This window comes from Azolla caroliniana, unplaced genomic scaffold (assembly GCF_043228905.1).
Source record: "Azolla caroliniana isolate FFs.n. ecotype wild unplaced genomic scaffold, voAzoCaro1.0.p SCAF_22, whole genome shotgun sequence".
Classification (NCBI taxonomy): Eukaryota; Viridiplantae; Streptophyta; class Polypodiopsida; order Salviniales; family Salviniaceae; genus Azolla; species Azolla caroliniana.
In genome coordinates, this window is record NW_028230457.1 from 1,942,056 (window position 1) to 1,967,147 (window position 25,092).

At 36.4% G+C, this 25,092-nt stretch overlaps 2 protein-coding genes across 2 annotated transcripts; both read left to right on the plus strand.

The window, feature by feature from the left end:
• Positions 1-5,786: 5,786 nt before the first annotated feature.
• Positions 5,787-8,886, plus strand: LOC147849756 (E3 ubiquitin-protein ligase RHF2A-like). The gene is made up of 7 exons (XM_087337135.1): positions 5,787-6,128; positions 6,602-6,648; positions 6,768-6,830; positions 6,967-7,039; positions 7,438-7,679; positions 7,802-7,906; positions 8,262-8,886. The coding sequence occupies exons 1-7, from the start codon at positions 5,802-5,804 to the stop codon at positions 8,557-8,559; spliced, it is 1,155 nt and encodes a 384-aa protein (XP_087193261.1). The 5' UTR covers positions 5,787-5,801; the 3' UTR covers positions 8,560-8,886.
• Positions 8,887-19,168: 10,282 nt separating this feature from the next.
• LOC147849757 (CASP-like protein 3A1) lies at positions 19,169-21,203 on the plus strand. Its single transcript, XM_087337297.1, has 3 exons — positions 19,169-19,839; positions 20,186-20,315; positions 20,691-21,203. The coding sequence occupies exons 1-3, from the start codon at positions 19,409-19,411 to the stop codon at positions 20,922-20,924; spliced, it is 795 nt and encodes a 264-aa protein (XP_087193423.1). The 5' UTR covers positions 19,169-19,408; the 3' UTR covers positions 20,925-21,203.
• The last annotated feature ends 3,889 nt before the right edge of the window (positions 21,204-25,092 follow it).

Consider the following 25,092-nt stretch of genomic DNA (forward strand, 5'->3'; position numbering starts at 1 on the left):
AATGAGTCGGATCGTCAAGAGCCAACTAAGCTCTGATTAGAGAGATGAGCAACAAACTCGGTCGAAGCCAAAAATCAACTGATAACCGATTCGGCTAATAACCGAATCGGTTGAAGCCGATTCAAGGCTATATTTGTAAATAGTCATATATGTATATGGGTATAAATATAGCTAGGGAAAAGTGTAAGTTAGGAGAGAGAGTAGTTGAACAAGTGTGGTTGTTAGAGAAGGTTGCAGACATTCTCTTGTATTATCTCTTCCTACTGTTGTTGTCATCCGTTTATATCTTAGACGAAGGTTCTGATCATTCGGTGGTGGCCGATTTAGAGCATTGTATCGCCCCTGATATATCAGGGAATAATATTTTGGTATATCCACTCATAGTGAAGTTGTTCCACAGTTTGTGGGCTCCCATGGGCCGATTCAAGGCTGTATTTGTAAATAGTCATATATCTATATGGGTATAAATATAGCTAAGGAAAAGTGTAAGTTAGGAGAGAGAGTAGTTGAACAAGTGTGATTGTTAGAGAAGGTTGCAGACATTCTCTTGTACTATCTCTTCCTACTGTTGTTGTCGTCCGTTTATATCTTAGACGAAGGTTCTGATCATTCGGTGGTGGCCGATTCAGAGCATTGTATCGTCCTTGATATATCAGGGAATAATATTTTGGTATATCCACTCATAGTGAAGTTGTTCCGCAAATTGTGGGCTCCCATGGTTTTTCCCTTTCAGGGTTTCCACGTTAAATATTGTGTCATGGAGTTTCTGTCTTCTTTTGTTTGCGTTTTTCCCGTGTTTATTGTCATTCCTCATTGTTGCTTGTGAACTGGTTGTGGCTAGTTCCATATTCTAACAAACATAAACATATACACATATTCAAATACATACGCGCATTATATTTACACGCATACATGAAACTAATTTACGGCCTAGCACATTAACATACACATAAACATATACATCCACATATATGAAATAAATGGACTAGTACACTCACGCACTCATACGTAGATGAGTCTACACATGAATACACACACACACACACAAAAAAAAAACGTACAAAGGTAAACAGGAGTGTGGATACCAATTCACACTTATTCACATAGAATTGTTGAAAGAGCCTCAATTTCACACACCGCCAACAAATAGTAGGAATATTGTGCCTTACAATTCAATAGTTTAACCCATATTCCATGGTTCAAGCCCCTAGCGGTATCACACACATTTCATATACACGCATGCAACTTCACAATATTGTAAAAGTTACAAGAAGTTGATGGTCAACTAATTACGTAGCTAAATTCTGGAATAAATGCATAGCAAATTCTTGTGAAGAGAGTAGTTCTATGGTTTACCATATACACTTGATGATATCAATCTTCCCCATAAATATATTATTATAATTTGACAAATAGTGTAATCACTTCACACCAAAATATTGAATCAACTTTTTAAATTAATTTTTTATTAGACTATCGCTTACAAGTGATGGAAATATATATTGGCAAACATTCATTGTCAAATCCTAAGAATAAAGAAAATTCAATCATTATTCTTTTCTCTTTCTTGGATGCCATTTAGAAATTTATGCACCCAAAATGCTATAAAGAATATAGACGACAACTTTTCCAATGGAAAAATGGATCATCTATCTCATGACAACCAAAATAGGTAATCTTATGAGAATCCTATAAGTTTCATACTCTTTGCACGCATTCCAACTTGTGAAATCACTCTCCCCACACCATCTTAAGTTTTAAGTTTTAGCCCCTTATGTGTGTTTCGTAATTCAATACAAGTACATACAATAATATGATATTTGTTTGTTGTTCATTATCGAACAAGTGGGTTTGTACCCTTCGTAGGATACATGAACATATTGTTGTTGAGGCTCTTCAATATTTACAAAATTGAGTATTTTATGCAAAGGGTTGGATAAATTGCAACTTGCCTAGAAATTTTTGAAGTTAACAAAGGATCTCAAACAAACAAAGGAAACCACACGGTTTGTAAATTAATACAAAATTAAGCATTAGAATTTGACAAAATATGTTGATATATACTATACATTGCTTTTCTTTAATCCATTTTTCAAAAAATGAGGCTTTGATTGATTTCACAAGTTGTTTTGCATATGGTATTTGCAATGGCTACAAAAATGTGGTGATTTATTTGTTGGTTAAGATTTGCCAATTGTGTTATTTCTCTCCAAATGTGCTGCCATGTTGTGGTGTACCGTGTATGTATTATTAGAAATGTCCTATAGAAGGAGGAGGTTACACAAAAAATGTTTAGGTTACTTGGCAGTTGTGCTTAGGTCTAAGATGTCATTACTTTGAGCATCCGAATATGGGAGGATATTATCCTTTCTTAGACATTTGGGAATCAAACTCATATTTCCTTTAATTAATATCCTTTCTTAGACATTTGGGAATCAAATTCATATTTCCTTTAATTAATATCCTTTCTTAGACATTTGGGAATCAAACTCATATTTCCTTTAATTAATATCTCTCCTCAAAGCTTTGGTCGCCATCCACATTTTTTGAACATTGTTGAATGTTCTTTTAAAAAAGTGAACCAATGCTTTGAGAAAACATTTGTGAAGTCATGCTTTCCTTCATATCAAGTAAGTGACTACTTTTCAAACAATGGAGTCATTCATATTAAGTGGTTTCTTTTAAAATACATCTAGACATTATTTATTCCATCCATAAAGGGAACAATATACATACTAGTTCAAACAACAATGGAGTCATTCACAATAAGTGGTTTCTTTTAAAAGACTTCCATAGTTTATTCATTTCATTTGTAAAAGGATCAATATAGATTGCCTACTTTGAGATGACATGTGTTTCCATTAAAATTTGAAGTAATTATATTAGCGTCCATACTCGTGGCATCCTCGATTGTATGATTGTGGATGTCTTTTGGCCTTTCAAATTTGATAAAGTGGCCATCAACCCAATTGATGACATCTATTAATTGACCAATGTTTTCGGTTCTATCGATGGTGTGATTAAGTGGAGAGAAAATCTTCATAGAAATTAAAAATATAATAGTGACCATTAGATCAAATTGAATAATGTGTCACATCATTAACCCCGCTCATAGACTTTAATAATCACATTAGATCGCACAAACCGATGCTTGTCATTTAATTTATGATCAAATGCTTTCATGATGGATATTTTAACAACTTTTGCAAAAGTTTACAATGCAAATGGATATGGTCATTTCCTCATATAAGTGCATGTCAACATTTATAGTTATAACTTATACCTAATAAACAAGGTGTTTCTTTGCGCATTTTCTCTCCAGTCCTGTTCCTAACCATGAGCATCATGTCCAATCAAATCATGCTTCATGCTAGTGTTTCCTAGGTTTCAAGAAGCAAGATAATTGCAACACCATTAGAGCTAGAAAATGTGTCCTATCAAACACCTTCAAATGTCAACGTTTGGAGTTTTAATGCGTCATTTCCTCATGTAATTGCACTTCAAAGTTCATGATTATGCATAATAAACAAGGCATTTCATTGCATATTGTCTCTCCCGCTCTCTTGGTGATCGTGTACATAAACGCCAATCAACTCGTGCTTCACACTCAAGGTTCCCTAGGTTTCCTAATAATCATAATGCGCCAACATAGTTGAGGTCAATGCATAGTACTTTGAAGTGATCAATATTGGTCCAATAACACATTTGTGGAACATAAAACATGCATCACTACATATGGATATGCCACATCCCTATTCCTTTTGAAAAGACCATCAAATGTCTTTCTCAACCTTTAGCCATTGCAATATATTCCTAAGAGCAAACATATGAGTGCATGTAGTAACCCTTCAATGTGATAGATCCTTGTCCCATAAAATGCTTACAAGACATATGTCATGTTCATCATATACTTGAAGGTGACACCCATATGTTCCTTGCATAATGGTATTGTAGCAAAGAAATTCTAGTTCGGGTTCATGTCCAATTGATGCACCATGTAGCTAGTGTGGTAGAAACTCGTCCAAAAAGAAAGCTCATGGTATGCACATAAAATGCACATCGTATATGAAGGTGATTAGACAATGTCCCTCAAATGATGGTGTAATGGTAAAGACTATGTTTTAGAAGCTTCTGTTTGGGTTGAAGCCCAATTGATACAACCATTTTACGTATGCTTGTTATTTAAGTGGTGAAGGGGAAATTTCCCCAACCAACTATCAGGTGAGTCCACCACTGATGTTAAAGGATCACAATTATGCTTGTTCATAATTGTTCACTAGGTCACAATTTATCCTTGATGATTATTGATTTGTTGGTTATGAATAACCCTAGATCTCCACATGGGAAGCTCTCTTCAACAAATAAAAAGATGATCAAGAGACTTGCATGAGTTGGAACTTTGTTAGTTCAAACGAAGGTATTGATTGCAAGCTTGTGACCTGCCTAATTATGAACTCAAGCCTTGAAGGTTTGGTTTGTATAAGGTCTTAATGAGTGACTTGATATAATCTCAAGGATGAGAGTGAGCATATAGTGAGGATCAAACTTGTCAAATAAAGATATTTTATTAACGTTCTTGGATGTCAAATATGACCTATGAGACCAAAATTCCAACACCTAGAAAGTTTGATATTTGGTCTTAGGATTATTTTACATCATTGTACATAAAAAGTTGTAACCTTCTGGGTAGACAGGTTCAAGTTGTAGCCTTTGGGCGTTTTTTCTTAATATTATTGAAGAAAATCTTAATAAATAAATAAATATATGACCTATGAGACCAAAATTTAATCAATTTCATGTGTTAGAGGTGGAATTGAGTAGTGACTCTTGATGTCCATGAAAACTTATTGCCAAATGTGACATGAGAGAGAGAGGTATTGTTCGAAACTCGATGGCAAATGAATCAAAAACTCAAATCATCAGTGCACATGAATGATGTTAGTCACAACCTTATTGATATACATATGGGACTTTGATGGCAAAGGAATCACTTACATGGCATGTGACATGAGAGAGAGAGGTATTGTTCGAAACTCGATGGCAAATGAATCAAAAACTCAAATCATCAGTGCACATGAATGATGTCAGTCACAACCTTATTGATATACATATGGGACTTTGATGGCAAAGGAATCACTTACATGGCATATTACCCTCTTACATGTTTATATGTACAATGGTGGAGTCGATGATGCCGGACACACGATGGAAATTTTATCATCTATGTGACATGAGAGTAAAACCATATGAATCTCATATAGCTTATCCACTTAAAAAAGATCAAGATCAAAACAAAGATAAAAAAAAATAAAAAATAAACACAAGAAGGCAAGTTTGGTTCTCTCGGGCCATCCAATTATATTGTTGTATCAGTATGTATGAATGTTATGTATGCATGCTATGTATGCATGTTATGTATGTATGTTATGTATGCATGTTATGTATGAATGTTATGTATGTTATGTATGCATGTTATGTATGTATGTTATGTATGCATGTTATGTATGTATGTTATGTATGCATGTTATGTATGTCATGTTATGTATGTATGTATGTTATGTATGTATGTTATGTATGTATGTTATGTATGTATGTGTGTATGTGTGTTTTGTTTGACTTAGGGTGGGGGAGGCGAAGACGTGTACCATTCTTCGTGGAGCAGGACACACACAGAAGAAGAAGAAGAAGAAGAAGAAGAAGAAGAAGAAGAAGAAGAGAGAAACAGAGCAAAAAAAACAGAGGAAATCTCTGAGGTATCTCTGCGTGTGCGGGCTATCCTCGCATTTCTTCTTCTTGTAGCCATGGATTTGCGATCAGCTGACCATACCTGCATCGCTCCTCGCCCTCAGATCCGACGCGCTCTCATGACCTATAAAGAGAAAGAGAAAGCGAAGGCAAAGCGAAGAGATGAAACCCAAGATGATGATGATGATGATGGCGAGGAGGAAGAAGAAGAAGAAGAAGAGGAAGAGGAAGAGGAAGATGTAGCAGAGATTCCTCCTGCCAACGTTCTGAGTGCATCTATTCATTCCTCTGCAGATGCCTTTGTCAAGGGAGGTTTGCAAGATGCCTGTGAAGATTCTTGCGCCATCTGCCTGGAGCCTTTCTCGGAGGACGATCCTTCTACGGTAAATTCAACCTTCTGTACATATGTGTATGTATACATACATATACATGTATATGTGTTATCTATAAACCTGTGTGTATGTATTTATTTGCCTGTTTTTATGTGTGCATGCATGTATCTTCTTTGGTTGTATTTGTCGATTTGTATGTGTGTATGTATGTTAGTTTGTGTTCACCTTCTGTACATATATGTATGTATACATACATATACATGTATATGTGTTATCTATATACCTGTGTGTATGTATTTATTTGCCTGTTTTTATGTGTGCATGCATGTATCTTCTTTGGTTGTATTTGTCGATTCGTATGTGTGTATGTATGTTAGTTTTATAATTTTATGCCAAATCTCTCTCTTTGTATGTAGGTATGTTTGTATGTGTTTCACGTGCATATGTGCATATGCGATGTATGCATGGCAGTATATACGTCTTTACACTTCATGATTTTGTAACCCTAGCTTTGATCTGTACAGATTACCACTTGTAAGCACGATTACCATCTTCAATGCATCTTGGAATGGTAAGAAACCCTTTTTATCCACCTCTCTCTGGTTTTTTCCCATTTCATCTCCCCCAAAATCTATTGTATTCGTTACAGTTGCGATGTTAAATATCTGAATGGAATTTTCATCTGATCAGGGCTCAGAGGAGCAAAGAATGTCCTATGTGTTTGCAACCCCTTCATTTTGAGGACCTAAACAGGTAATATCAGAATTGGCATGATGATTTGACATAAAAAATCATGTCTTCTTTTATTCCCTGATTACAGAAACAATATGCTGCAATGGCAGAACACAAGCATCTAACTGCCAATGTGGATTGTTTTCCTCACCCTCAGCCAAGAACTTCTGGATGCAGTGGAGCATGAGCGGAGCGTGAGAACCTCACTAGAAGAGGGGATTCATTTTCAAGTAAGTTTTTTTTTTCTTCTCATTATTGTTGCGATTGATGTTGTTTGATTTTGTTATTCTTGTTAATGTTCATGTTTATGCGTTGATTTTTATTTTTTGGCTATGCTTATTGCTGTTATTTTAGCTGTGTTATTGCTGTTGTTATTTCTGTGATTATATTTCTATTTATTGCTATTGTTTTGTTATTGTTCTCGTTTTCATAGTTAAATACTTGTTGAAATGGGTCAGAGAGTTGGCTTAATGGTTCAGGCCCTAGCCTCAATGTTGGAAATTCACCTCCCACCCCCACCATCACACTTGGTTGTCTCAAATGGAAATTAAACATTAACAGAAAACAATTGTAGTGTAATGTTGTTAGTAAACATGCAATTTAACTAAGGGAGGTTGTAATCCAATAGGTTCCTTCGTTTGTTAACTATGCCGATTTTGAGGAGCGAATCATGCAACATTTAGCACACCAATTAGCAAGGAGAGGTTCACTTCACAACCGGATATCGAACATCCGGCATGATGTGTTCATTCGTGAACAAGCTTCTCGATCGGCTATGGGAGAAACAGAAGAAATGCAATCATCACCTTCATTTTCCACCCATGTAGCATCCCATGTGGGACGCAATAGAGGACATAATACAGTGCAAAGGTAAATATGTATTCTATTGTTTATGGGATATATGTAATGCTTTTACAAGTGTCAAAGGGTATATAAATTGCAAAATGGAATTTCCTTCAGTGTCTATAATGAATTTATTCTTTTGACACCAGACACGAGACCGTTTCTGACATTTCGGAAGAAGGCCAACCGAGAGCATTGGAATTTTCCTCTCTCTCAGGATCATTGAAGTCCCGGTTCCTCGTTGCCTCATCAAAGTACATAAGAGAAGAATAATTAAACTGAGATATTTGTTTCTGTAAATATATATAATGTAATGAAGGGGTAAACATTATATATAGCTACCCCAATTTTTTGGCTACTGGTAATACACTTAAAGTTTTAAAGTTTGTCTCAATACTCTGATGTAGTACACATTGTACTACTAGAGGGTTATTCGTGGAAATCTTGAAACTTTTGGGGTATTCTTTTAGATATCCAAAAACCTAGTGGTGCACTAGTTTCGGTTTATAGCAAATTTATATGATTGCTTTTAACATGGAGATTATAAATAGATATAGATAAATAGGTAGATATATATTCATTTTCCTCATTTTGTAATTATCTTTATAGATGCAAAGAAACACTTACAAAAACAACTCGCAACTTTCGGGAGAGGTGGCAAGGAAGAAATTCTGCTACATCTGGAATGGAAGATCATTCACTGGGATCGAGTCCAGATCATGTGGTAAGGCACACTCTCTCACAGGTTTCTCCTGAATCACTTTTAAAGGGAAATGATATTCCAACCACTTCATCATCTTCTGATGTCGAAGAAAGAAATAGAGAATTCCCTCCCCGACGATATGAGAGTGTGGAAAATAGAGTAAACAATGGTGTGCCATTTGACCCACCAAGTGAAGCAGTGTAGATAAGAAAGGTTTCACATGGCTAATAGGTAAAAGATATTGCTTCTTTGAACACAACTATGATTGTACATGCATTTATATGGGATCCTATTGGACCTATCCAAAATCAACAGATTTGTGTTTCACATTAGTAAAGCATTTGTATCAATGTGGGGAAAGTCAAAATGACAGAAGGAAAGGCTGCAAGAAATAATTTGAAAAAGTTTCCTTCAGGTATGTGCAATTGGTACCTATTTCAAAGCTACGGTTTGAAGTTGAATATTTATTTGTATTTGAGTGATGAATCTTGTACTAAATAATATTATCAGGTTTAAACCAACGTTGGGTTTCTTCTGTTCATGAAAACCTAGTGAAGAACTATGATTTGAGATGAGTAAATGTTGACTGATTCTACTACTTAAATGTTAATGAAGTTAATTGACAAGTAAATAAGGAAAGATTCATAAAAGACGAATCCAAAGTGACGATCAAATGCAATTTGCGATATACTGAAGATGTGTACACTGAACTAAAAAGGGGGACTTGATTTCTATATACATGGTAACTCTCTTCATCTTTTCTATATTTGTTGTGATATTAATTCCGAGTAATTTATTGGATGTCATGGAACCTTTGATACAATGAAGACAAAATGAGGGCTTGAATCATGAACTAATGGAAGAGAGAGACCAGGTGCATGTAGGCTCAATTAGTAAGGTTGTTTGAGTGTGATTGGGAAGGTTTATCCAATAGGCCCTCTAGAGGCTCATCTAATAAAGTTTGCGACAATTGTGACTGAACCTAGGTGTCTGTTGATTAACAAAGAAATGGTTTGTGAAGTGGGTCATCTTGTAAGTTAGTGGCAATCTTGACTGAACCTAGGTATGTGTCTGGAGATTGAACTATTTGAATATTTTTCGAGTTGCATAAGATATAGAACTATATTGCATAAGAAACCTAGTTGCATTTTGTTACTGTTACATCGAACTACATTGAACCAGTTGAGTTTAGCCTCATTAAAGGCTGCCTGGTCATTTAAGTAACTATAGCCTGTAATTACTTTTAAGGCAAACTTATATAACTGAGTATCTTGGATCTTATTCTTCTCGTTAAGGAGATCCTTGTTACCACTGTCTTGAAATGCATAAAGTCTGTGGCAGCATTTTCTTCTCCAACAATTATGAACTTCTTGCTCTTAGCATGGGAGGCTATGTAGTGAGTACCTACTTGAGATGATTCTTCATTCATAGATTGCATGGATTTGCTTCAAACAGATATGACTGAAGACTGCCATTTGTAGTAAACAACACTCTTCTCCTTCTCTTGTAACTTTTTGATATGAGATTGGGAGTACAACTTTTCTTTCAGTTCTTTTGATTGCAGCTTTGTACCATAGTAATTTTCTTTTGTGGGTGTTCACCCCGTCTTGAGGTTTCTCATCAGCAATATAAAGAAAAGTCACTGGAAAATAGATATTAGATTGCGAGAATGCTGTCTGTTTACTTGAGATTTGTTACACCTTCATGTCTTCAGATGTCCGCTCATCTTGAGCTGTGCTTGTCTCATACCTGCTTGTTATAGAATTTATTCAATTTGTTCTGTAATTGTGTTCATGAAATCTTCATCTATTTGAAACCAAATGCAAGGGATTGAAAACTTGAACAAGGGTACGCCACGTGCAAGTTTGTGACTTGTATTATCCATGCATGCTAAAGACATAGCTGCAAAGTTTGACGGTCATAGACACTCTTGTGCTTCATGCTAAGAATTGATAGGTTATAGCCATTCTCTATGGTAATCTAACATTGCTGAAAGAGTGAAAATAATTGTGAAGAGAGAAGCAAGCTGAACAGGACAGTTCAGCCCCATCAGGGAGGAAAACATTATCTTTGGTGGTTCATAACCTCTAGTATGTGTAACAATGGGTTGACATGAGATGATAGCTTAATCCTATAACATGTGTGCAACTCCTAGAATGACTAGCAATATTATCCTTGAAACCATCGAGATAAGGTTAATCTCTTTATGTACTATCATGCACCCCTGTTTGGTGAGGCCATTCTCAAATTTATTCTTGCAAATTGTGATTTGTGAAGATTCTTTTGACATCTAATTTACACAGTTTAAATATAATGCCATTTGTGTGGCTCAGGCTCCACTACATTGAAGAGGTGTACATGTTAGTGGAGCTTGTTCCGATGTGGACGTATACCCAAGGGTGTTGATTATTTGCTGCTTAGATATTGGAACTTTATCTTCATCCTCATTGCCTTCCTACCTAAAATGAGATATGAATGGATTCGAAAACACATGTCATTGGTAGAAACCTGGTTAAGAAAATACATTTCAGAAAATCGCATCAAATTAGTGGCTTCAATATGGGGTGGCAATATTCTTAAGCTCACTTAGAAAGAGTTTGAAAGAGTTTAAAAATGCTTTTTTATGAAGTTCAAGACAAGCTACGAGTGCCGAATGTGCTCCTATTGCTTGATATCATGTCACTTCACATTAAAATCATCGCAAAGGAAAGAGTTATTGAGTACATAACTTCACATTCGACCTTGATCTCAATGAAGATAGTGTTAGCTTAAGATATTGTGTAGTGAAAAGGACAACATAAAAGGTGCATATGATGTCTTAGAATCTTACATATTGGGATCTCCTTGAATGATACCATTTGTAAGTAAGGTTTCCAACAATGAAAACTACCAAACTTGACCCTTGAGCACAATATAAAACTTATGTCTTTTCTTCTTCTTTTGTATATAAAATTGTGTTAGTTGTGAAAGAAATATAACTATAGATAGCTTGAAGGCATTCAATCTTCAGATCTCGATCAAGACAATGCTAACTTAAGAAATTGTGTAGTGAAAAGACCAATGCATAAGGTGAATATGATGCCTTAGAATCTCACATATTTGGATCTCCTACTACCAAAGTAACCTATCTTTCAATGTCCAAATTTGTTGTCTTGAAAGGAAGACATGAGTGTTAATGACCACACTCGGCCATAATATTATGTTCCCCATTCTCTTTTAACCTATTTTACCATCCTCTCATGCTTGGAAAGGGACAAATGATAGATGAATTGGTTTTTATTTTGGGAAGGTATATATTTCCTACGAATGTCAATCAACCTCAAGTGAAGGTTTCAAGGAAATTTGCAATTGAGAATTGTTAAGTTTGAAAATCCTATTCTTAGACCAAATAAGGCTATAATTTCTTGGAACCAAATCTCGTTCTAGTCATTAGAAAGCCATTATTCTTCTTTATGTGGCCAAAATCGCATCCTTCTCAAGGTTGAAATCTCTCTCTCTCTCCTCATATTTAAAAAATCTTGACCAACAATCTCACTTTCACTACATTCTTCTCAGTTGCATTATCCTTAGCGCTCAAGCTCTCAACAACTATCTTCATGTTTGACTTCATCCCCACTCACCCAAATTTAAACTAGCTACAAAGGCTTCATCAAAGTTGATGAATAGATATATGAGATATGACGTATTTTTGAAACTAGAAAGTAGGCCAATACAAGGGGGTTTTGGCAATTTCTCAAACAACTATAAGAACAAGTATTAACCTATTGGAAAGAGTAGGGTGATTGCTATGTTCTAAGTAAGCTAAGCTATATGAAGAACTAGTCTTAAATACTTTGTAATGAGACAAGGCTCTAGATTGTTGATGAAAATCAATCAAACATTTCAAACACAAGTGAACCTTGGGCCACCAACTTTGAAGCTCATGTCTCAACTAACGAATAATCATCGACGATACAAATTAAAAACAATAAGGTCATTTAAAAGTCAAACTAACAATGTCATAGTCTGTAACAACTTTGCATGTGTGTTCACCAAGTAGGTAGTTTGTTACCTACTTGTGATTGTAGAGTATCCATTAGTTCCTCAAGCTAGCTTTAAATCAATCAAACTTGGAACTTACGTATGCGTATTCATTTGTTCATCTTTTCATTTTGGGTCAAACATGCAATAATATCAAAATCTCCAATCATTGTCTAGGTTTCTTGATTCTATCTACCACTTACTTTTATCAATTCAATTTTTCTGTGAATTATAGAAGGTCCACGCCCAAATCATCAAATAAGATAAGAAACTTTACACTCAAGGTGGGGATATAGACTTTCACAATTGTTTTTAGTTCAGTCTTATATGTCAATGTCGAGTGGACGACAAATCTCAATAATGTAAGATACATAAAAATTATAAATCCTAGTTAGCATTTATTGTTGTTGTGATAGAAGTAATTCTTTGATGAAACCCACAAGTCATTAGGAAAACGAAATGGGCAAAGAATGAAAAAATAAGCATAAGATTCTTTGTTGGCCCACATTTCAATAGTTTTAGTGAAAAATTCAATTTATCCTTGCAAAGCAATCGTGGGTACCAACAACATTAGCATATGGCATTCCAACTCTCAACATATGCTCAATTCATGTGGGTGGGGTTGGTTCCATAATAGTTTTATGATATTCTCTTTGCATATGAAGCCATAACTAATGTATACATGCATTATAACATATAATGGTATAAATGCATTATTTATTTATTACTATGTATGTATTGTCCTCGTATCTTTTTTGTTATCCCTTGCTCAAAATATCGTCTCTATCAAAAAATCTTGCCTTGTGATTTGGGGGAGTAGAAGTCTCGTTGGTTATGTTTGTCACATAACTAGATCCATAGATGCTTTATAATGATAATAATGACTTAACACATGTCTCTTTCCACATGTAACGGCATGCCTGAACATAGTGAAATTAGTCATACACTCATAGTGAGAGTATTCATGAAACAAATCAAGCATCAAGGGTGTGCATTTTTGTTGTTGCTTCATGTTTATTTTTCAAGGTCCCTCATTACCAATTGAATACAAATGATAACCAATGTAAGGGCAAGTAACCATACTCATCACCCTCAATCGAAGGACGAAATATGAACTTAAAATACCATTGGTGTCTCATACCACCAAATATTACCTTGGATGTTGAGATGAATGGAGTCGAAAGAAGAGAGGTTTGCTTCACCAATAAAGTCTTGAAAATGTCTCAAGATGTCATAATTCTTTATTTAGTTGCGTAGACCACCATGTGTCATAGGTTCTTTTGGGTTTGTCCAAAGTCCTAGGATACTTGTTTCCCACTTATGCTACCCTTGAACCATTAAAATTAGCTTTGGAATTGGTCCTTAGGGTTACACTATAACACTTGTAGTAATCTCTAGAAAAGGATGAAGACAAATAGAAGAGTTGTTGGAAAGTTACACATAACTACAATTAATTATGATGCAATGTTATTGTGTTGTTAGTCAATGTAGCAAAATGAATGAGCTTATGGTTGTGAAAACTAGTTTCTTTTTATAAATGCATCCCAACAAAATGTTAATGGAAACAATGTGCAATGTTTTGGCAAACAAATTTCACAAGTGTTGACTTGTTTTGATGCGTTCTTTACAATACTATACAAAGTTTGACAACAAAGGTTCCCCAAAATTGATCTAGCCATTCAAACAACAAAACATTAAGATGTTAGAGACCTCCAATCTAGCCAAGTTGAACCAAACTCACAACTTGGGACCACCATGTGCAAAGCATCAAGTTGAGCAAAAATGGGTCTATATACAATCTTAAACAATGATACCACTTGACTATGGTTAACATAGTGGGTGATTAAGTGAAAGTATAAGGTTAGCATTGCCCTTAAGCTAGTAAGCCTATTTATAAAGACAACCTTAATTGAGTGAACTAAGGTTGCATGATGCACTTCAAGACATTATCATATTTCTACATTTGTTGTCTTATGGCACATGATTTTTTTTCGATAATTTTATCCATTGAGCATAATTACACTTAGTGATTTGCAATATAGTCTCTATTACTTCCATTTGTGTACCTTTGTTGTTATGTGTAACTTGTGTAGGAGGTTATCCAAAGTGGTTTAACAATGGACTATGATATCTCAAACAATTGTGTGCAAACTTATATAAGCCTTTATAAAGTAAAAGTAATGACCTTGATGGCATGCATTTTACAAAAGACTATTTTATGGAGTGGAAGTATGAGGAGGACAATTTGTTTGTAGATAGAGACATTATAGAAATTGTTTTAATGCCTCAATAAAAAGCTTAAGGTCATAATCTAGCATAATTCTTGAGACAAAGGAAGGCCAAGTGAGGCATTGTTTCTAGAAAAGGCCATTGAGTAAAAGGGTAAAGACAAAATATATGTGAATACACCATTTGTCATTCAAGGTATGGCATGCTACTTCTATGCTCAGGGCCACGTGCATTTTGAGGCCTATTGAAAAACTCTTTGTGGATTTTTCCCTGAATAAAATGTACTCTTGTTCTATTCAACATCTGTAAGTACTACGTAAAGGTGTTTAACAGTGAACACCCTTATGTTGACCTTACATATTGCAATACATATTGATAAGTGACATTCACGAGGCTCCAAGACACAAAAACCAATATTGATAAGTTGCAAGTGTCTAGGTGGCTGAACACAAGGGAAATGACATAGTATCATAGGAGTAAGTAAAGTATGTTGCAAATATAGTGAAAATGACATTTAAACTATCGTTGAGAAAATATTTTAGTTTGAATGCGATTGTGCACACAAATGTAACCCTTTTATGGTGCAAAAGCTCACATGGATTACATATTAATACATGAAGATGGGCAAATTGGGTTATAAAGAGAACATACCATATGGATATTTCTTCGCTAGTCAAATATGTAAAGCAATGATATAGGATAACCTTTGATACTTTTGATATAAAGTCATAAGTTACATCTTTTTAAGAGTACTTTCAAGTACTTGGTTATTAGTAAACATTTTAGATAAAGTAGTGAATATGTTGTTAGTTGTGTATGCAGTCTAGTTCGAAGGTTTGTGGCGACTCTATAAATTCAAATGACATACTTTGGTAGACTCATATTTCCAAATCCATGAGGAAATACTACACAAGACACAAAAACGTTTCATTGCTTTTCTACTTCAATTTGTGCCAAAAATATTGTTTCAAAGACCAATACTATTTTGTTTGAGTGTTTATGTAGAAATTTGGTTGTTTGTTGTAATTAATGAAAAACGGCATGATGGTCGAAATTCACGATTAAAAACAGTTGAAGTCTAACAAGTTTTTCATTGATATATTATTTGAGATAGATGTTAATGGTTGATTTCCAATGATCACACGTTATAGTGTCAATGGGTTTGTTTGAAACCCAAGTCTTGCACATTCCATGCATGTTTGCATGATTAGTGAAAAAAAAAATCAAACTTTGTTGTGTTTGCAAATGTGCTCGAGGGAACTTACAAAGCACAAACACAACTACAAAGCATAAATTTGTTTCTATAATCAAACAATATCATGTCATTTACTTAGACACAACCTTGAGGTTGCAAAGCTCAAGGTTTATTATCATTATAACATACATGTTTCTATATTTGAATGATCAAGTTTAATAACTTAATCTCATAAATCTATAATGATTTAGTAGTATGCCACATTTCATTGTAAAGGCGAAAATTTCTTAAAAGGTTATGCCAGTCAAAAACATTTTACATTGCAAGCAATACATAGTTGTAACTTGTATATGTATACATATCTTCATATGGATCTTCAGTTCTCCTTCATTTTAACTCAAAAGATTCATCTCTTAGCAAGTTGCAGGTAGTTAGTTTATAGATCAACATGAACATTTAATTAGAAAATCCCTTGTCAAAGGATCATTGGCAATAGGAACGGTATGGGATTCGTACATAATATTAAGGTTTGAGGAAACCCATGGATATATGTCCTAAAAAATATAATTCTTTTGTGTTTGTCCAATTAGAAATTAGTCATTATTTCAAACTCTCATTCACATTGGGAAGAAGAAGAGATGAACTTTTGTCCATTATTCAACTTCAAATTCCACCATTTGTGCCCAGGGGTCCATTGATAGAAAATAAAACTTGTTTTGATTCAAAAGTATTGATGTAGATGATAGAGAATAAGCCTTCTCCTAGAACGTGGATGAAAAATCATATGATTAGAGACATCTCCACCCGAAATTAATAGTTAATACAACTCACTTTTTGGTCATGTAGTGTGAAAGTAACATAACAACCAATTTGTGTTGGGTGGTTATTATAGGCCCAAGGGAAAACAAATTTGTTGATTCCACACAAAGCTTTTGGATATTAGTGGTTAAGAAAGTTGACCCCAATTTGCCATAAAGACTACAGCATCAGAGACTCGTATTCCATTTGCAATTTCAATGTCCATCCCACAATAATATTAACAAAAAATAAACTATTCAAAGTTAGTAACACATCCTTAAACAAAATTTGCTTGGACACGTTTTATAGGGAGACTCGTATTCCATTTGCAATTTCAATGTCCATCCCACAATAATATTTACAAAAAATAAACTATTCAAAGTTAGTAACACATCCTTAAACAGAATTTGCTTGGACACGTTTTATAGGATAAATTCATCCATGTTGATACTCTAACGATTAGTGTTCACGAATCACCACCTACTATTGACTTCTATCAGTTTCTTTAATGTCAAAAGGAAGTTGATAATGTGACTAATAACTTTACATGTAGGCATTAATGATTGACATTTTCTTGTAGTTTAAGGTTCTTGCATATGGATCATTCCTAAATTTGTATCATTCCAATTTTATAGATGTCCCCAAAGAGCGTGTTTGTTTCTCTCTCTAGTTGTCTTGATCCTTTCGATGGGCTTCAACTTGTCGTAGTGATTGTATTGATCTCACCCGTCCATTAATAATCTAACTATCTAGTCATTTCTCTTTATTTGTGTGGCTGTCAATGTGTAAATTCAGACTTATCTTACTATCACTCCCACATGCATTCAAAACATATCACAATGGAGCAAATAATGTAGGTGAAAATCATGAATATAAAAGAATGATGATGTGCACACATTTACATCCTCAGGAAACATGCACATGCATAATAGTTGGAGCATTACACCACTTTCAAAGAATATGCAACCACCAAATTGTGTTCTCTACATGTTGAAAACAAACTTTTAAGTTCGTTCCTAAAAATATTTCCTTGAAAGGTTTTACGATATACACAGTGTTTGTCCAAAACGTCACATTCTACTTTCATAGGGTTTGCCAAACTGTATCTTAAATATTCAACAATCTCCATTGAATAGTATATCTTTGTTAAATAATGTCTCTCAACACATAATATGGAGTTCAAAGAATAGGGGGGTTGTCTCTTCACATGCTATAATATCTTGTATATATAAACATGAATGAAACATTGTTGAAAAACATTGTTGTGAGGGCAAATTTGTTAGTTTTTTGTTTCCTAGTGGATGGACAAGAAATATTATGGAATAATTTCAATACCGTTTGATCTGAACTAAAGCTACATCTCCGTAGGCGTTCTGAGTCAGTGAGTTGTGTTAGGTGGAGGAAAACCCATACTTATCCTATGTTTTTTTCGTTTAAAGGAAATTTATAGTATTTTTTGCACCTCATGTCATTGTGCTAATTGCTACGCATTAACCACAAGTAAGATGACCTTGTGATGCAAGAAACATTACCTTGATTGTTGTTCTCATAGATGAAGTCCGAAGATGCAAATCGTTTTGTTTGTGTGTGCAATGCAATGGTATGTAAACAATTAGTTCTATCTAAAAATGGTTTATGTCGAGGTAGTGTGAAATAACCTCAAGGGGTCACTTCAAATTTGGCAGACATCGTAAGAAACACTTGGTAAACTTGTTTTCGAGACACAAACTACCTTTCTTTTTTGTTTACATTAACATCTAGACACAAAGACAACTTTGAGACATTACTTGCTAGACAAAGAGTTCCGAATTCCAAAGAGTGGCCCTGCCACTCAATCGTGTATATTTTTCGTTTGCCAATCCTAACCCGAACTTTCTGTTTCCGACATCGTGGTAGCATGTCAACAAATCGTATCAACAAAGGATAGATATTCATGCATTCGGTCCCAAATGTTTCTCTCATCTCTAACATCATAGTGGTGGCGTACAAGCAACTTGTTGGCAAAGTGTGTCCAAAGTTATTTGTTTTAGCATCACATGATTGCTCATGCAACTAGTTCGGAGCCGTCAATCGACGATCGCCATAGCGTTTGTAGGTGAATGGACGGATAAAAGATGATTTTGTGGTAGTTGTTGTATTAAATGTGAACCCAGAGTCAGAGAGCTACTTGGTATTCATATGATTTATAGGTCATACATTGGATTGACTCCTTACCCATTTGTGTGACAACTAATCATCATAATTTATTATTATTATTATTAAATTATTATAGTAATTTAGAGCTGAATAAAGAAAAGAAAAAGAGATTGCATATGCTAGTTAGTTATAATTAGTATGAAAATTGTGAAGAGAGCTTGAATCTCTCCACATTTAGCTACTATACAAGAAAAACAAACAGACAAAACCTCCAGAGTAGTATATATCAGAGGGAAGGCATTTTTTTTTTCCTCCTTTATGGGGCCTTTCTTCTTACTCACAAATCCATTTCAATTAGGGTTAGGGTTAGGGTTTATTGGGTTTTCTATTACATTTTCTTTTCTTTGTGGACCTTTCTTCTTCTCACAAATCTAGTCAATTAGGGTTAGGGTTATTGGGTTTTCCTATTAGATTTGTTGTCTCCCCTCCTCCACCCACAACCACCTTTTTGATCAAATTCTTTCTTTATAGTGAAAGGGAGGCCTTTCTTAATTAAATTATAATGTTATCACCTTACACACAGCCATAGTGAATCTTGTCAAGAGATTCCATCTCATATAATTGTATTTTTACATTATCTCCTTTCTCCCTCTTCTCCTCTTTCTGTGCCCTAACATGGGTTCTGCTTCAATTAGCAACCTTGGGGGGGGCACTCCGGGCGGCACCACCACGAACGAGCGTGAGGAGCACCGGGATGCTGCCACCGCTTCGGATCTTGGGAAAATAGTCCCGGCTTCGCCTCCCGGCCCCTCTACAAAGGCATCTTCCACATCCTTGCAAATCGGGATCCCGCCCGCCTCCCCCTCCGCTGCCTCGGGAAAGAGTACCGCCAAAGCGTTGTACGTAGGCGACGATTATAATGCCTACGGGATCGGGATGGGGCTAGGCCGCGCCCGGATGGCCGACATGTCATTACGGTCCGCCACCGTGGCCTTCTTGGCCGTGTCGCTCGGTGCTATGCTCACCAGCACCCAGCACTCGCTCGTGCATGTCATCGGCCTCTCGTTCGCCATCTCGATGAAATGGGACCGAACCCTACCCTTCCGGTGAGTGATTGCGGGGCTTCCGGAACTTTCCGGGTTTCGATCTTCTTCCCCATATGTGGCTTCCGGAACTTTCCGGGTTTCCATCTTCTTCCCCATATGTGGCTTCCGGAACTTTCCGGATTTTGATCTTCTTCCCCATGTGTGGCTTCCGGAACTTTCCGGGTTCCGATCCTCTTCCCCATGTGTGTCCGCCACTCTTTTTTTGCATGAAATTTTTTCCCCAACAGATTTTTCTCTCACATAACAAGCAATTCTCCCTCCTCCTAATCCTTCCATTTAAAAAAAAGCTCCCCTAGCGATGGAAAATTCACCTTTTTGTGTTTGTTTTTTGCCCTTCCAAATTTAGGTATCTTGTAGTGGTGGATGTGCTCATCGGTGCGTATGCGTTTCTCCAATTCGTATACCAATCGATCATGTTCGCCAAGAAATCCCGGCCGAATCGGAGACACATGTGGGCGCAACTAGTGGCCGACCAGGTGATATTCCTTGTCCAAATCCCGGACTAGACAGACTTCTCGACGAGAAGCACACACTAAAAAGTCATATAATCTATATATAACCTAGGTGGAAGATTCCGAGATATTTCTCGCAAATTCAGGCGAAAGTTTTGAATGATCTCTCAAGACTCTAGTCTATATGTACACTTGTGGATGGTTCCGGATATAATCCTCGCAAAGTCATAGGAAAGTTTTTAATGATCTCTCGGCGCAATACTAGACTTTAGTTCTTTTAAGATTCGTAGGCTTCCTTGTATGGATCGAGTTAAATTACCCCCAAGCAAACACGTTTAGGGCTTAGGGCGCGATGATTTTTCAAATCGACATATTACCATTTTTATGCCTTTTTTGTAGGTTTGTGTATATCTAGTTCTAGCTGGGGCGGCAGGCGCAGCTGGTGCGGCACGTATGAACAAGGCTGGCTTCCATAGTCTCGGGCTCGAGAACTTGAACATTCCGACTGTTTGTAGCGTGCTTGACAAGTTTTGTGGCCGAGCGACCATCGCCATAATCTTTACGTTCCTTGCTGCCTTCACTATGAGTGTATGTACAGCCCTGGACTTGTACGTGCTAGCATTGACATATTAAATGTGTGCCCATTCTATCTAAACTTGTGTAATTATAATGGATTTGGAATTAGGATTAAAAATCCCCTCTAGGAGTTTGAGCTTTGTAATAAGAATGAAATTATCTTTGATGAGATCCCGCCCGATTGGTTTGGATCACAGGAATGTGGATACAAAATCCTTGTATTTGGTTTAGCTTAGGTTCAATTCCTTGTATTTAGCTTGTGGGCTCGGCCGTTTCTGTCGTCATTTTAAGTACTAACTTTCTCCATGCAATGTAATTAATTAACTCATTTCTACACACTTGTCACTCAATAAAGTTGGTGGATGTGAAGCATTAATTTTGTTGAAGGCATGTTGAAGTGTGCAAAGTCTATTGATGAAAATCAATAGCAAGGGAGATTTGCATAATTTGTTATTGAATAATTCTGGTTCTTCCCGAGTTTGGATGACTCGGCTTGGACAATATTAATCATTGTGTGCTCGTAAAGAGTGTAAACAAAACAATTGAAAGCTCTTTAGACACTTGAGTTACATAATTGCTTATTGAATAAATTTGTTCTTCCTAATTTGAACCATCGTTTAGGGACATTATTCAACAATTGAAAACTAGTGAACACTTTGGGTGTCATCCTAATTATATCTTAGAAATCATTGGATTTAGGAATTAGGAAGGCCAAGATCACATCATAGGAATTCGAAGAAGACATATGTCTACACCTAGAAACGTTGGAAAATTTGTGAAATGCTCTTCAATTTTTGTTTTATTTGTGGGTGGGGGAAAGCAATAAATGCTTGAATTACATATACAAATAAGAAAAGGCGAGCAAAAAGGTATTACAATTGACCATATAATTTATTCAACTAACTTGGACAAATTCTGAAATAAGTTATTAAGATAGTTGGGGAATGGCTTCTTAAGGTATAAAGATTTTTGGGGATTGGGTTAAGGTATAAAGATGTTTGGGGGATTAATGAGAAGTCATCGCTCAGGTAATAAAGCAACATTCAAGGCTACTTTTTAGTTTTTATCTACAAGCTTTTACTGATGCATGACCACATCAAATTCATGATGGAGTCATCTACACCATTATATACACTATGCTAAATTTAACCAACCATAACATAAAATGCACAAGTGTTCTTTAGACCATCCGGTACCCATCAGACACACAAGGTAAGTAAGGTATTCACTTTGAGGAATATGAAGACGCTTTTACTAACCTTTACCCATCGGACACACAAGAGAATCCTTTAGCATCACATCCCCTAGCCAACTTTTACCATCCTAATATTTAGAGTATTCCTTCAAACCATCAATGCAAGCCTCTAAGAAGCACTAAATGCACACATAGAGTCCTTTTGAGAATCACAAGCTCCAACAAACTTTAATGTTACCCCATGAAACTTGTGAGGGAGACCTTCAGATCATTATATGCCCCCCTACAAGCTTCTACCAAGCACTTGCATATAACTCAACCATTACCACATGAGATACAAGGGGTAAAGAGTCACTATTTAATCTTTTTATTTCTTGCACAATAACTTACTACAAAACTGTATTGAAATAATATGATGGTCCATTGCAGTTATATTGACAAGTATGCATTAAAATAGACATGTGCAAACACTTCCACCTTGCATGTAACAAATCACGAACTAGCAAGTTTCATTTTGTCGCAATCATATTTGAAAGGACAACCACCCGCCATTTCCCAATGGTTGATCATTTGCATGGGAAAATGATATGCTATAGCTGATCTTTGTATTATTTAGCCTTGTAGGAATCACTAATATATCATATATAAACTTTCAATTACACAATTGGCTTTACCACTCTAAAGATCACAAGGGGTATGATTGTTTATTGAATGGTTCCATTTATTTCATAGAGTCAGAGCTATTAGCAAATGAGATTGGATGAGTACGAAGCACAATGCGAGGTGGATCCATTGACCATCGTACATTGAGGATCACGTGGAAGTTATTGTAGAGTTTTCTTAGAGATAATGCATCCAAATAAGGAGAGGATGTAAGATATGTAAGGGCTAGTAGCAAGTTGCAACCATCATAAAACTCTACAAGGATAATATGTCGTTGCAACGATTGCCATATGGATGGGAGAATCCCTCCGTTTTCCTTTTCAAATGCATAAATAACAATTAGACTTCTAAGTTAGGCAATTAAGATATTTATACATGTCGCCATTAGAACTTTCAATTAACAAAACTCATACCGTATGGTTTATATATGTTTAATCTTACTTTTCTTGAGATTAGGAGCATCATTTATCCAAGCATATTTTAGGAGTAAATTTCGTAGCTTATAAGCCTATTTGGGTAATTCTTGGTTTTACAAACCATTTTATGTAGTTTTACATATAGAAAGGTGTCATATCAAGAGAATAATAGCACAATGATTACAAAAGGGCTTATTTAATTGATGTGAAATTGAGTGAGGAGAGTTCCTAAACTTGAATACATGTCATGGTTTAGATTGTTTACATATATGTAGTGAAGCTCGAATAATTCACTTTCATTTATTAAACTCTGTAAAGAATTACGTGCGGAAGCTTGTAGATGAAACCGGCTTCACCGGATAGCAACAGAGAATATGCACATGTTTAATGGAAAGCGTAGACACACAAAGAGAGTACACGGGAGAGACAGAGAGAGCAGAACAGTAAACTCAATTCAAAATAATAATACTCTGTACATACAATGTGCTTAGAGAGCACTTTTATGCAAGTTCTTAAAAGGACTAACAGAAGTACTAACATGTACTTCAATGCTCATACGAGTGACTGACACTAACTCCAAGAAATATGCCTACGTACTTGGCTAGGACCGTAGACCTCCAAGGGCCTACTGGTTACAATCCGAATCGGCTCTTGGTTCCGGGTACCGATCCCGATACCTATTGGATTCTCCGTTCCGGATACAGATCCGGCTCCGGCTTATTTAGCCGATCCAGATCCGGTTGAGCTTGTCCGCTGAACACTCCCCATCAAGCTCAAATTAAGGTCGGATTGTGGTGTCCATGTCTGCTGGTCCTTTCCTCCGGCTCCTTTTGGCATCTTCCCGCCTTGTTTGTGCTCCTTGACTCGTTTGGTCTTGTGCACCTCGACCTTCTCGGTTGGCTTGTCTGCTCAACAAGCCCATTTGAGCTCCTTTGCTGCTTTGACTTTGGCGCTTCTTGACTAGTCGGTTCCTTTGTGTCAACGTAGATTTCCATTGCCTTCTAGTCCATTTGGCCTTATGTTGATCCGGCTCCTCCAAATCAGACACCTCTTTCGAATTGGGTGCCTCCGATTCATTCCAGCTCTTGTCTGAGTTGGTTGTCTCCAACTCGTCCTCAGTCTTTAGGCCCTTCACAAGATTGAACCACGTCCGAGTCTTGGCCTTCTTCTTCCGGGCGGCTCTATCCTTCTTGACAATGCCGCCGTCGCCGCTTGTTCCGATTTGTTCGGATGTGCCGACTACTTCAGTTGACTCGGATCCCTTTTTCTTCTTGTCTCCCCCTATTTCGGTTTCCTTCTCTCCTGTTGCTTGTTCGGTGCCTTTGCCTGTTTTCCTAGTTTCCGTTTTGGTTCTTCCCGTATCAATACCGGTTCTCCCCCTCAAGTGCGGCATGTCGAGATGCTGTAGCCCAAGCATCTCCGAAAAATACTTGTCGGTCCCAAGTACCTTGGTGAAGATGTTGGCAACTTGTTGATCCATCAGAACATACCGAAGTTCGACTTCACCGCTGAGGACTCGCTCGCGCACAAAGTGATAATGCACTTCTATACGCTTTGTCCGAGCATGGAACACAAGATATTTGGCAAGATTCATACTGCTCATGTTGTCGCAGTAGATCGGGATCGGAGTCGGTACTTTGATTTAGAGGTCTTGCAGTAGCCGCTGAACCCAGATGGCTTCACAGGTGGCAATGGTAGTGGCCCGATACTCAACCTCAGTGCTCGATAGTGCCACTATCGGCTGCTTTTTGTTGCTCCACGCAATAGCCATGCTACCAAGAGAGAACATAAATCCGGAAGTTGATTGACGATCCAATGCATCACCGACCCAATCGGCATCTATATATCTGATTAGCTTTTCAGTTATATACCCTGTCGGTATAACAGTCCTCGGTCCTTAGTGCTTCTAACATACCTCAGTATTCGGTGCGCGCACTAAAGGTGCTCCACG

Bases quoted from the DNA above. Each gene is read 5' to 3' on its own strand.
- LOC147849756 (XM_087337135.1), top strand. From the start codon at position 5,802: ATGGATTTGCGATCAGCTGACCATACCTGCATCGCTCCTCGCCCTCAG. The intron at 6,649-6,767 runs GTAAGAAACCCT...TCATCTGATCAG, and splicing joins CTTCAATGCATCTTGGAATG to GGCTCAGAGGAGCAAAGAAT. The intron at 7,907-8,261 runs GTACATAAGAGA...TTATCTTTATAG, and splicing joins TTCCTCGTTGCCTCATCAAA to ATGCAAAGAAACACTTACAA.
- LOC147849757 (XM_087337297.1), top strand. From the start codon at position 19,409: ATGGGTTCTGCTTCAATTAGCAACCTTGGGGGGGGCACTCCGGGCGGC. The intron at 19,840-20,185 runs GTGAGTGATTGC...TTCCAAATTTAG, and splicing joins GACCGAACCCTACCCTTCCG to GTATCTTGTAGTGGTGGATG. The intron at 20,316-20,690 runs GTGATATTCCTT...CCTTTTTTGTAG, and splicing joins CGCAACTAGTGGCCGACCAG to GTTTGTGTATATCTAGTTCT.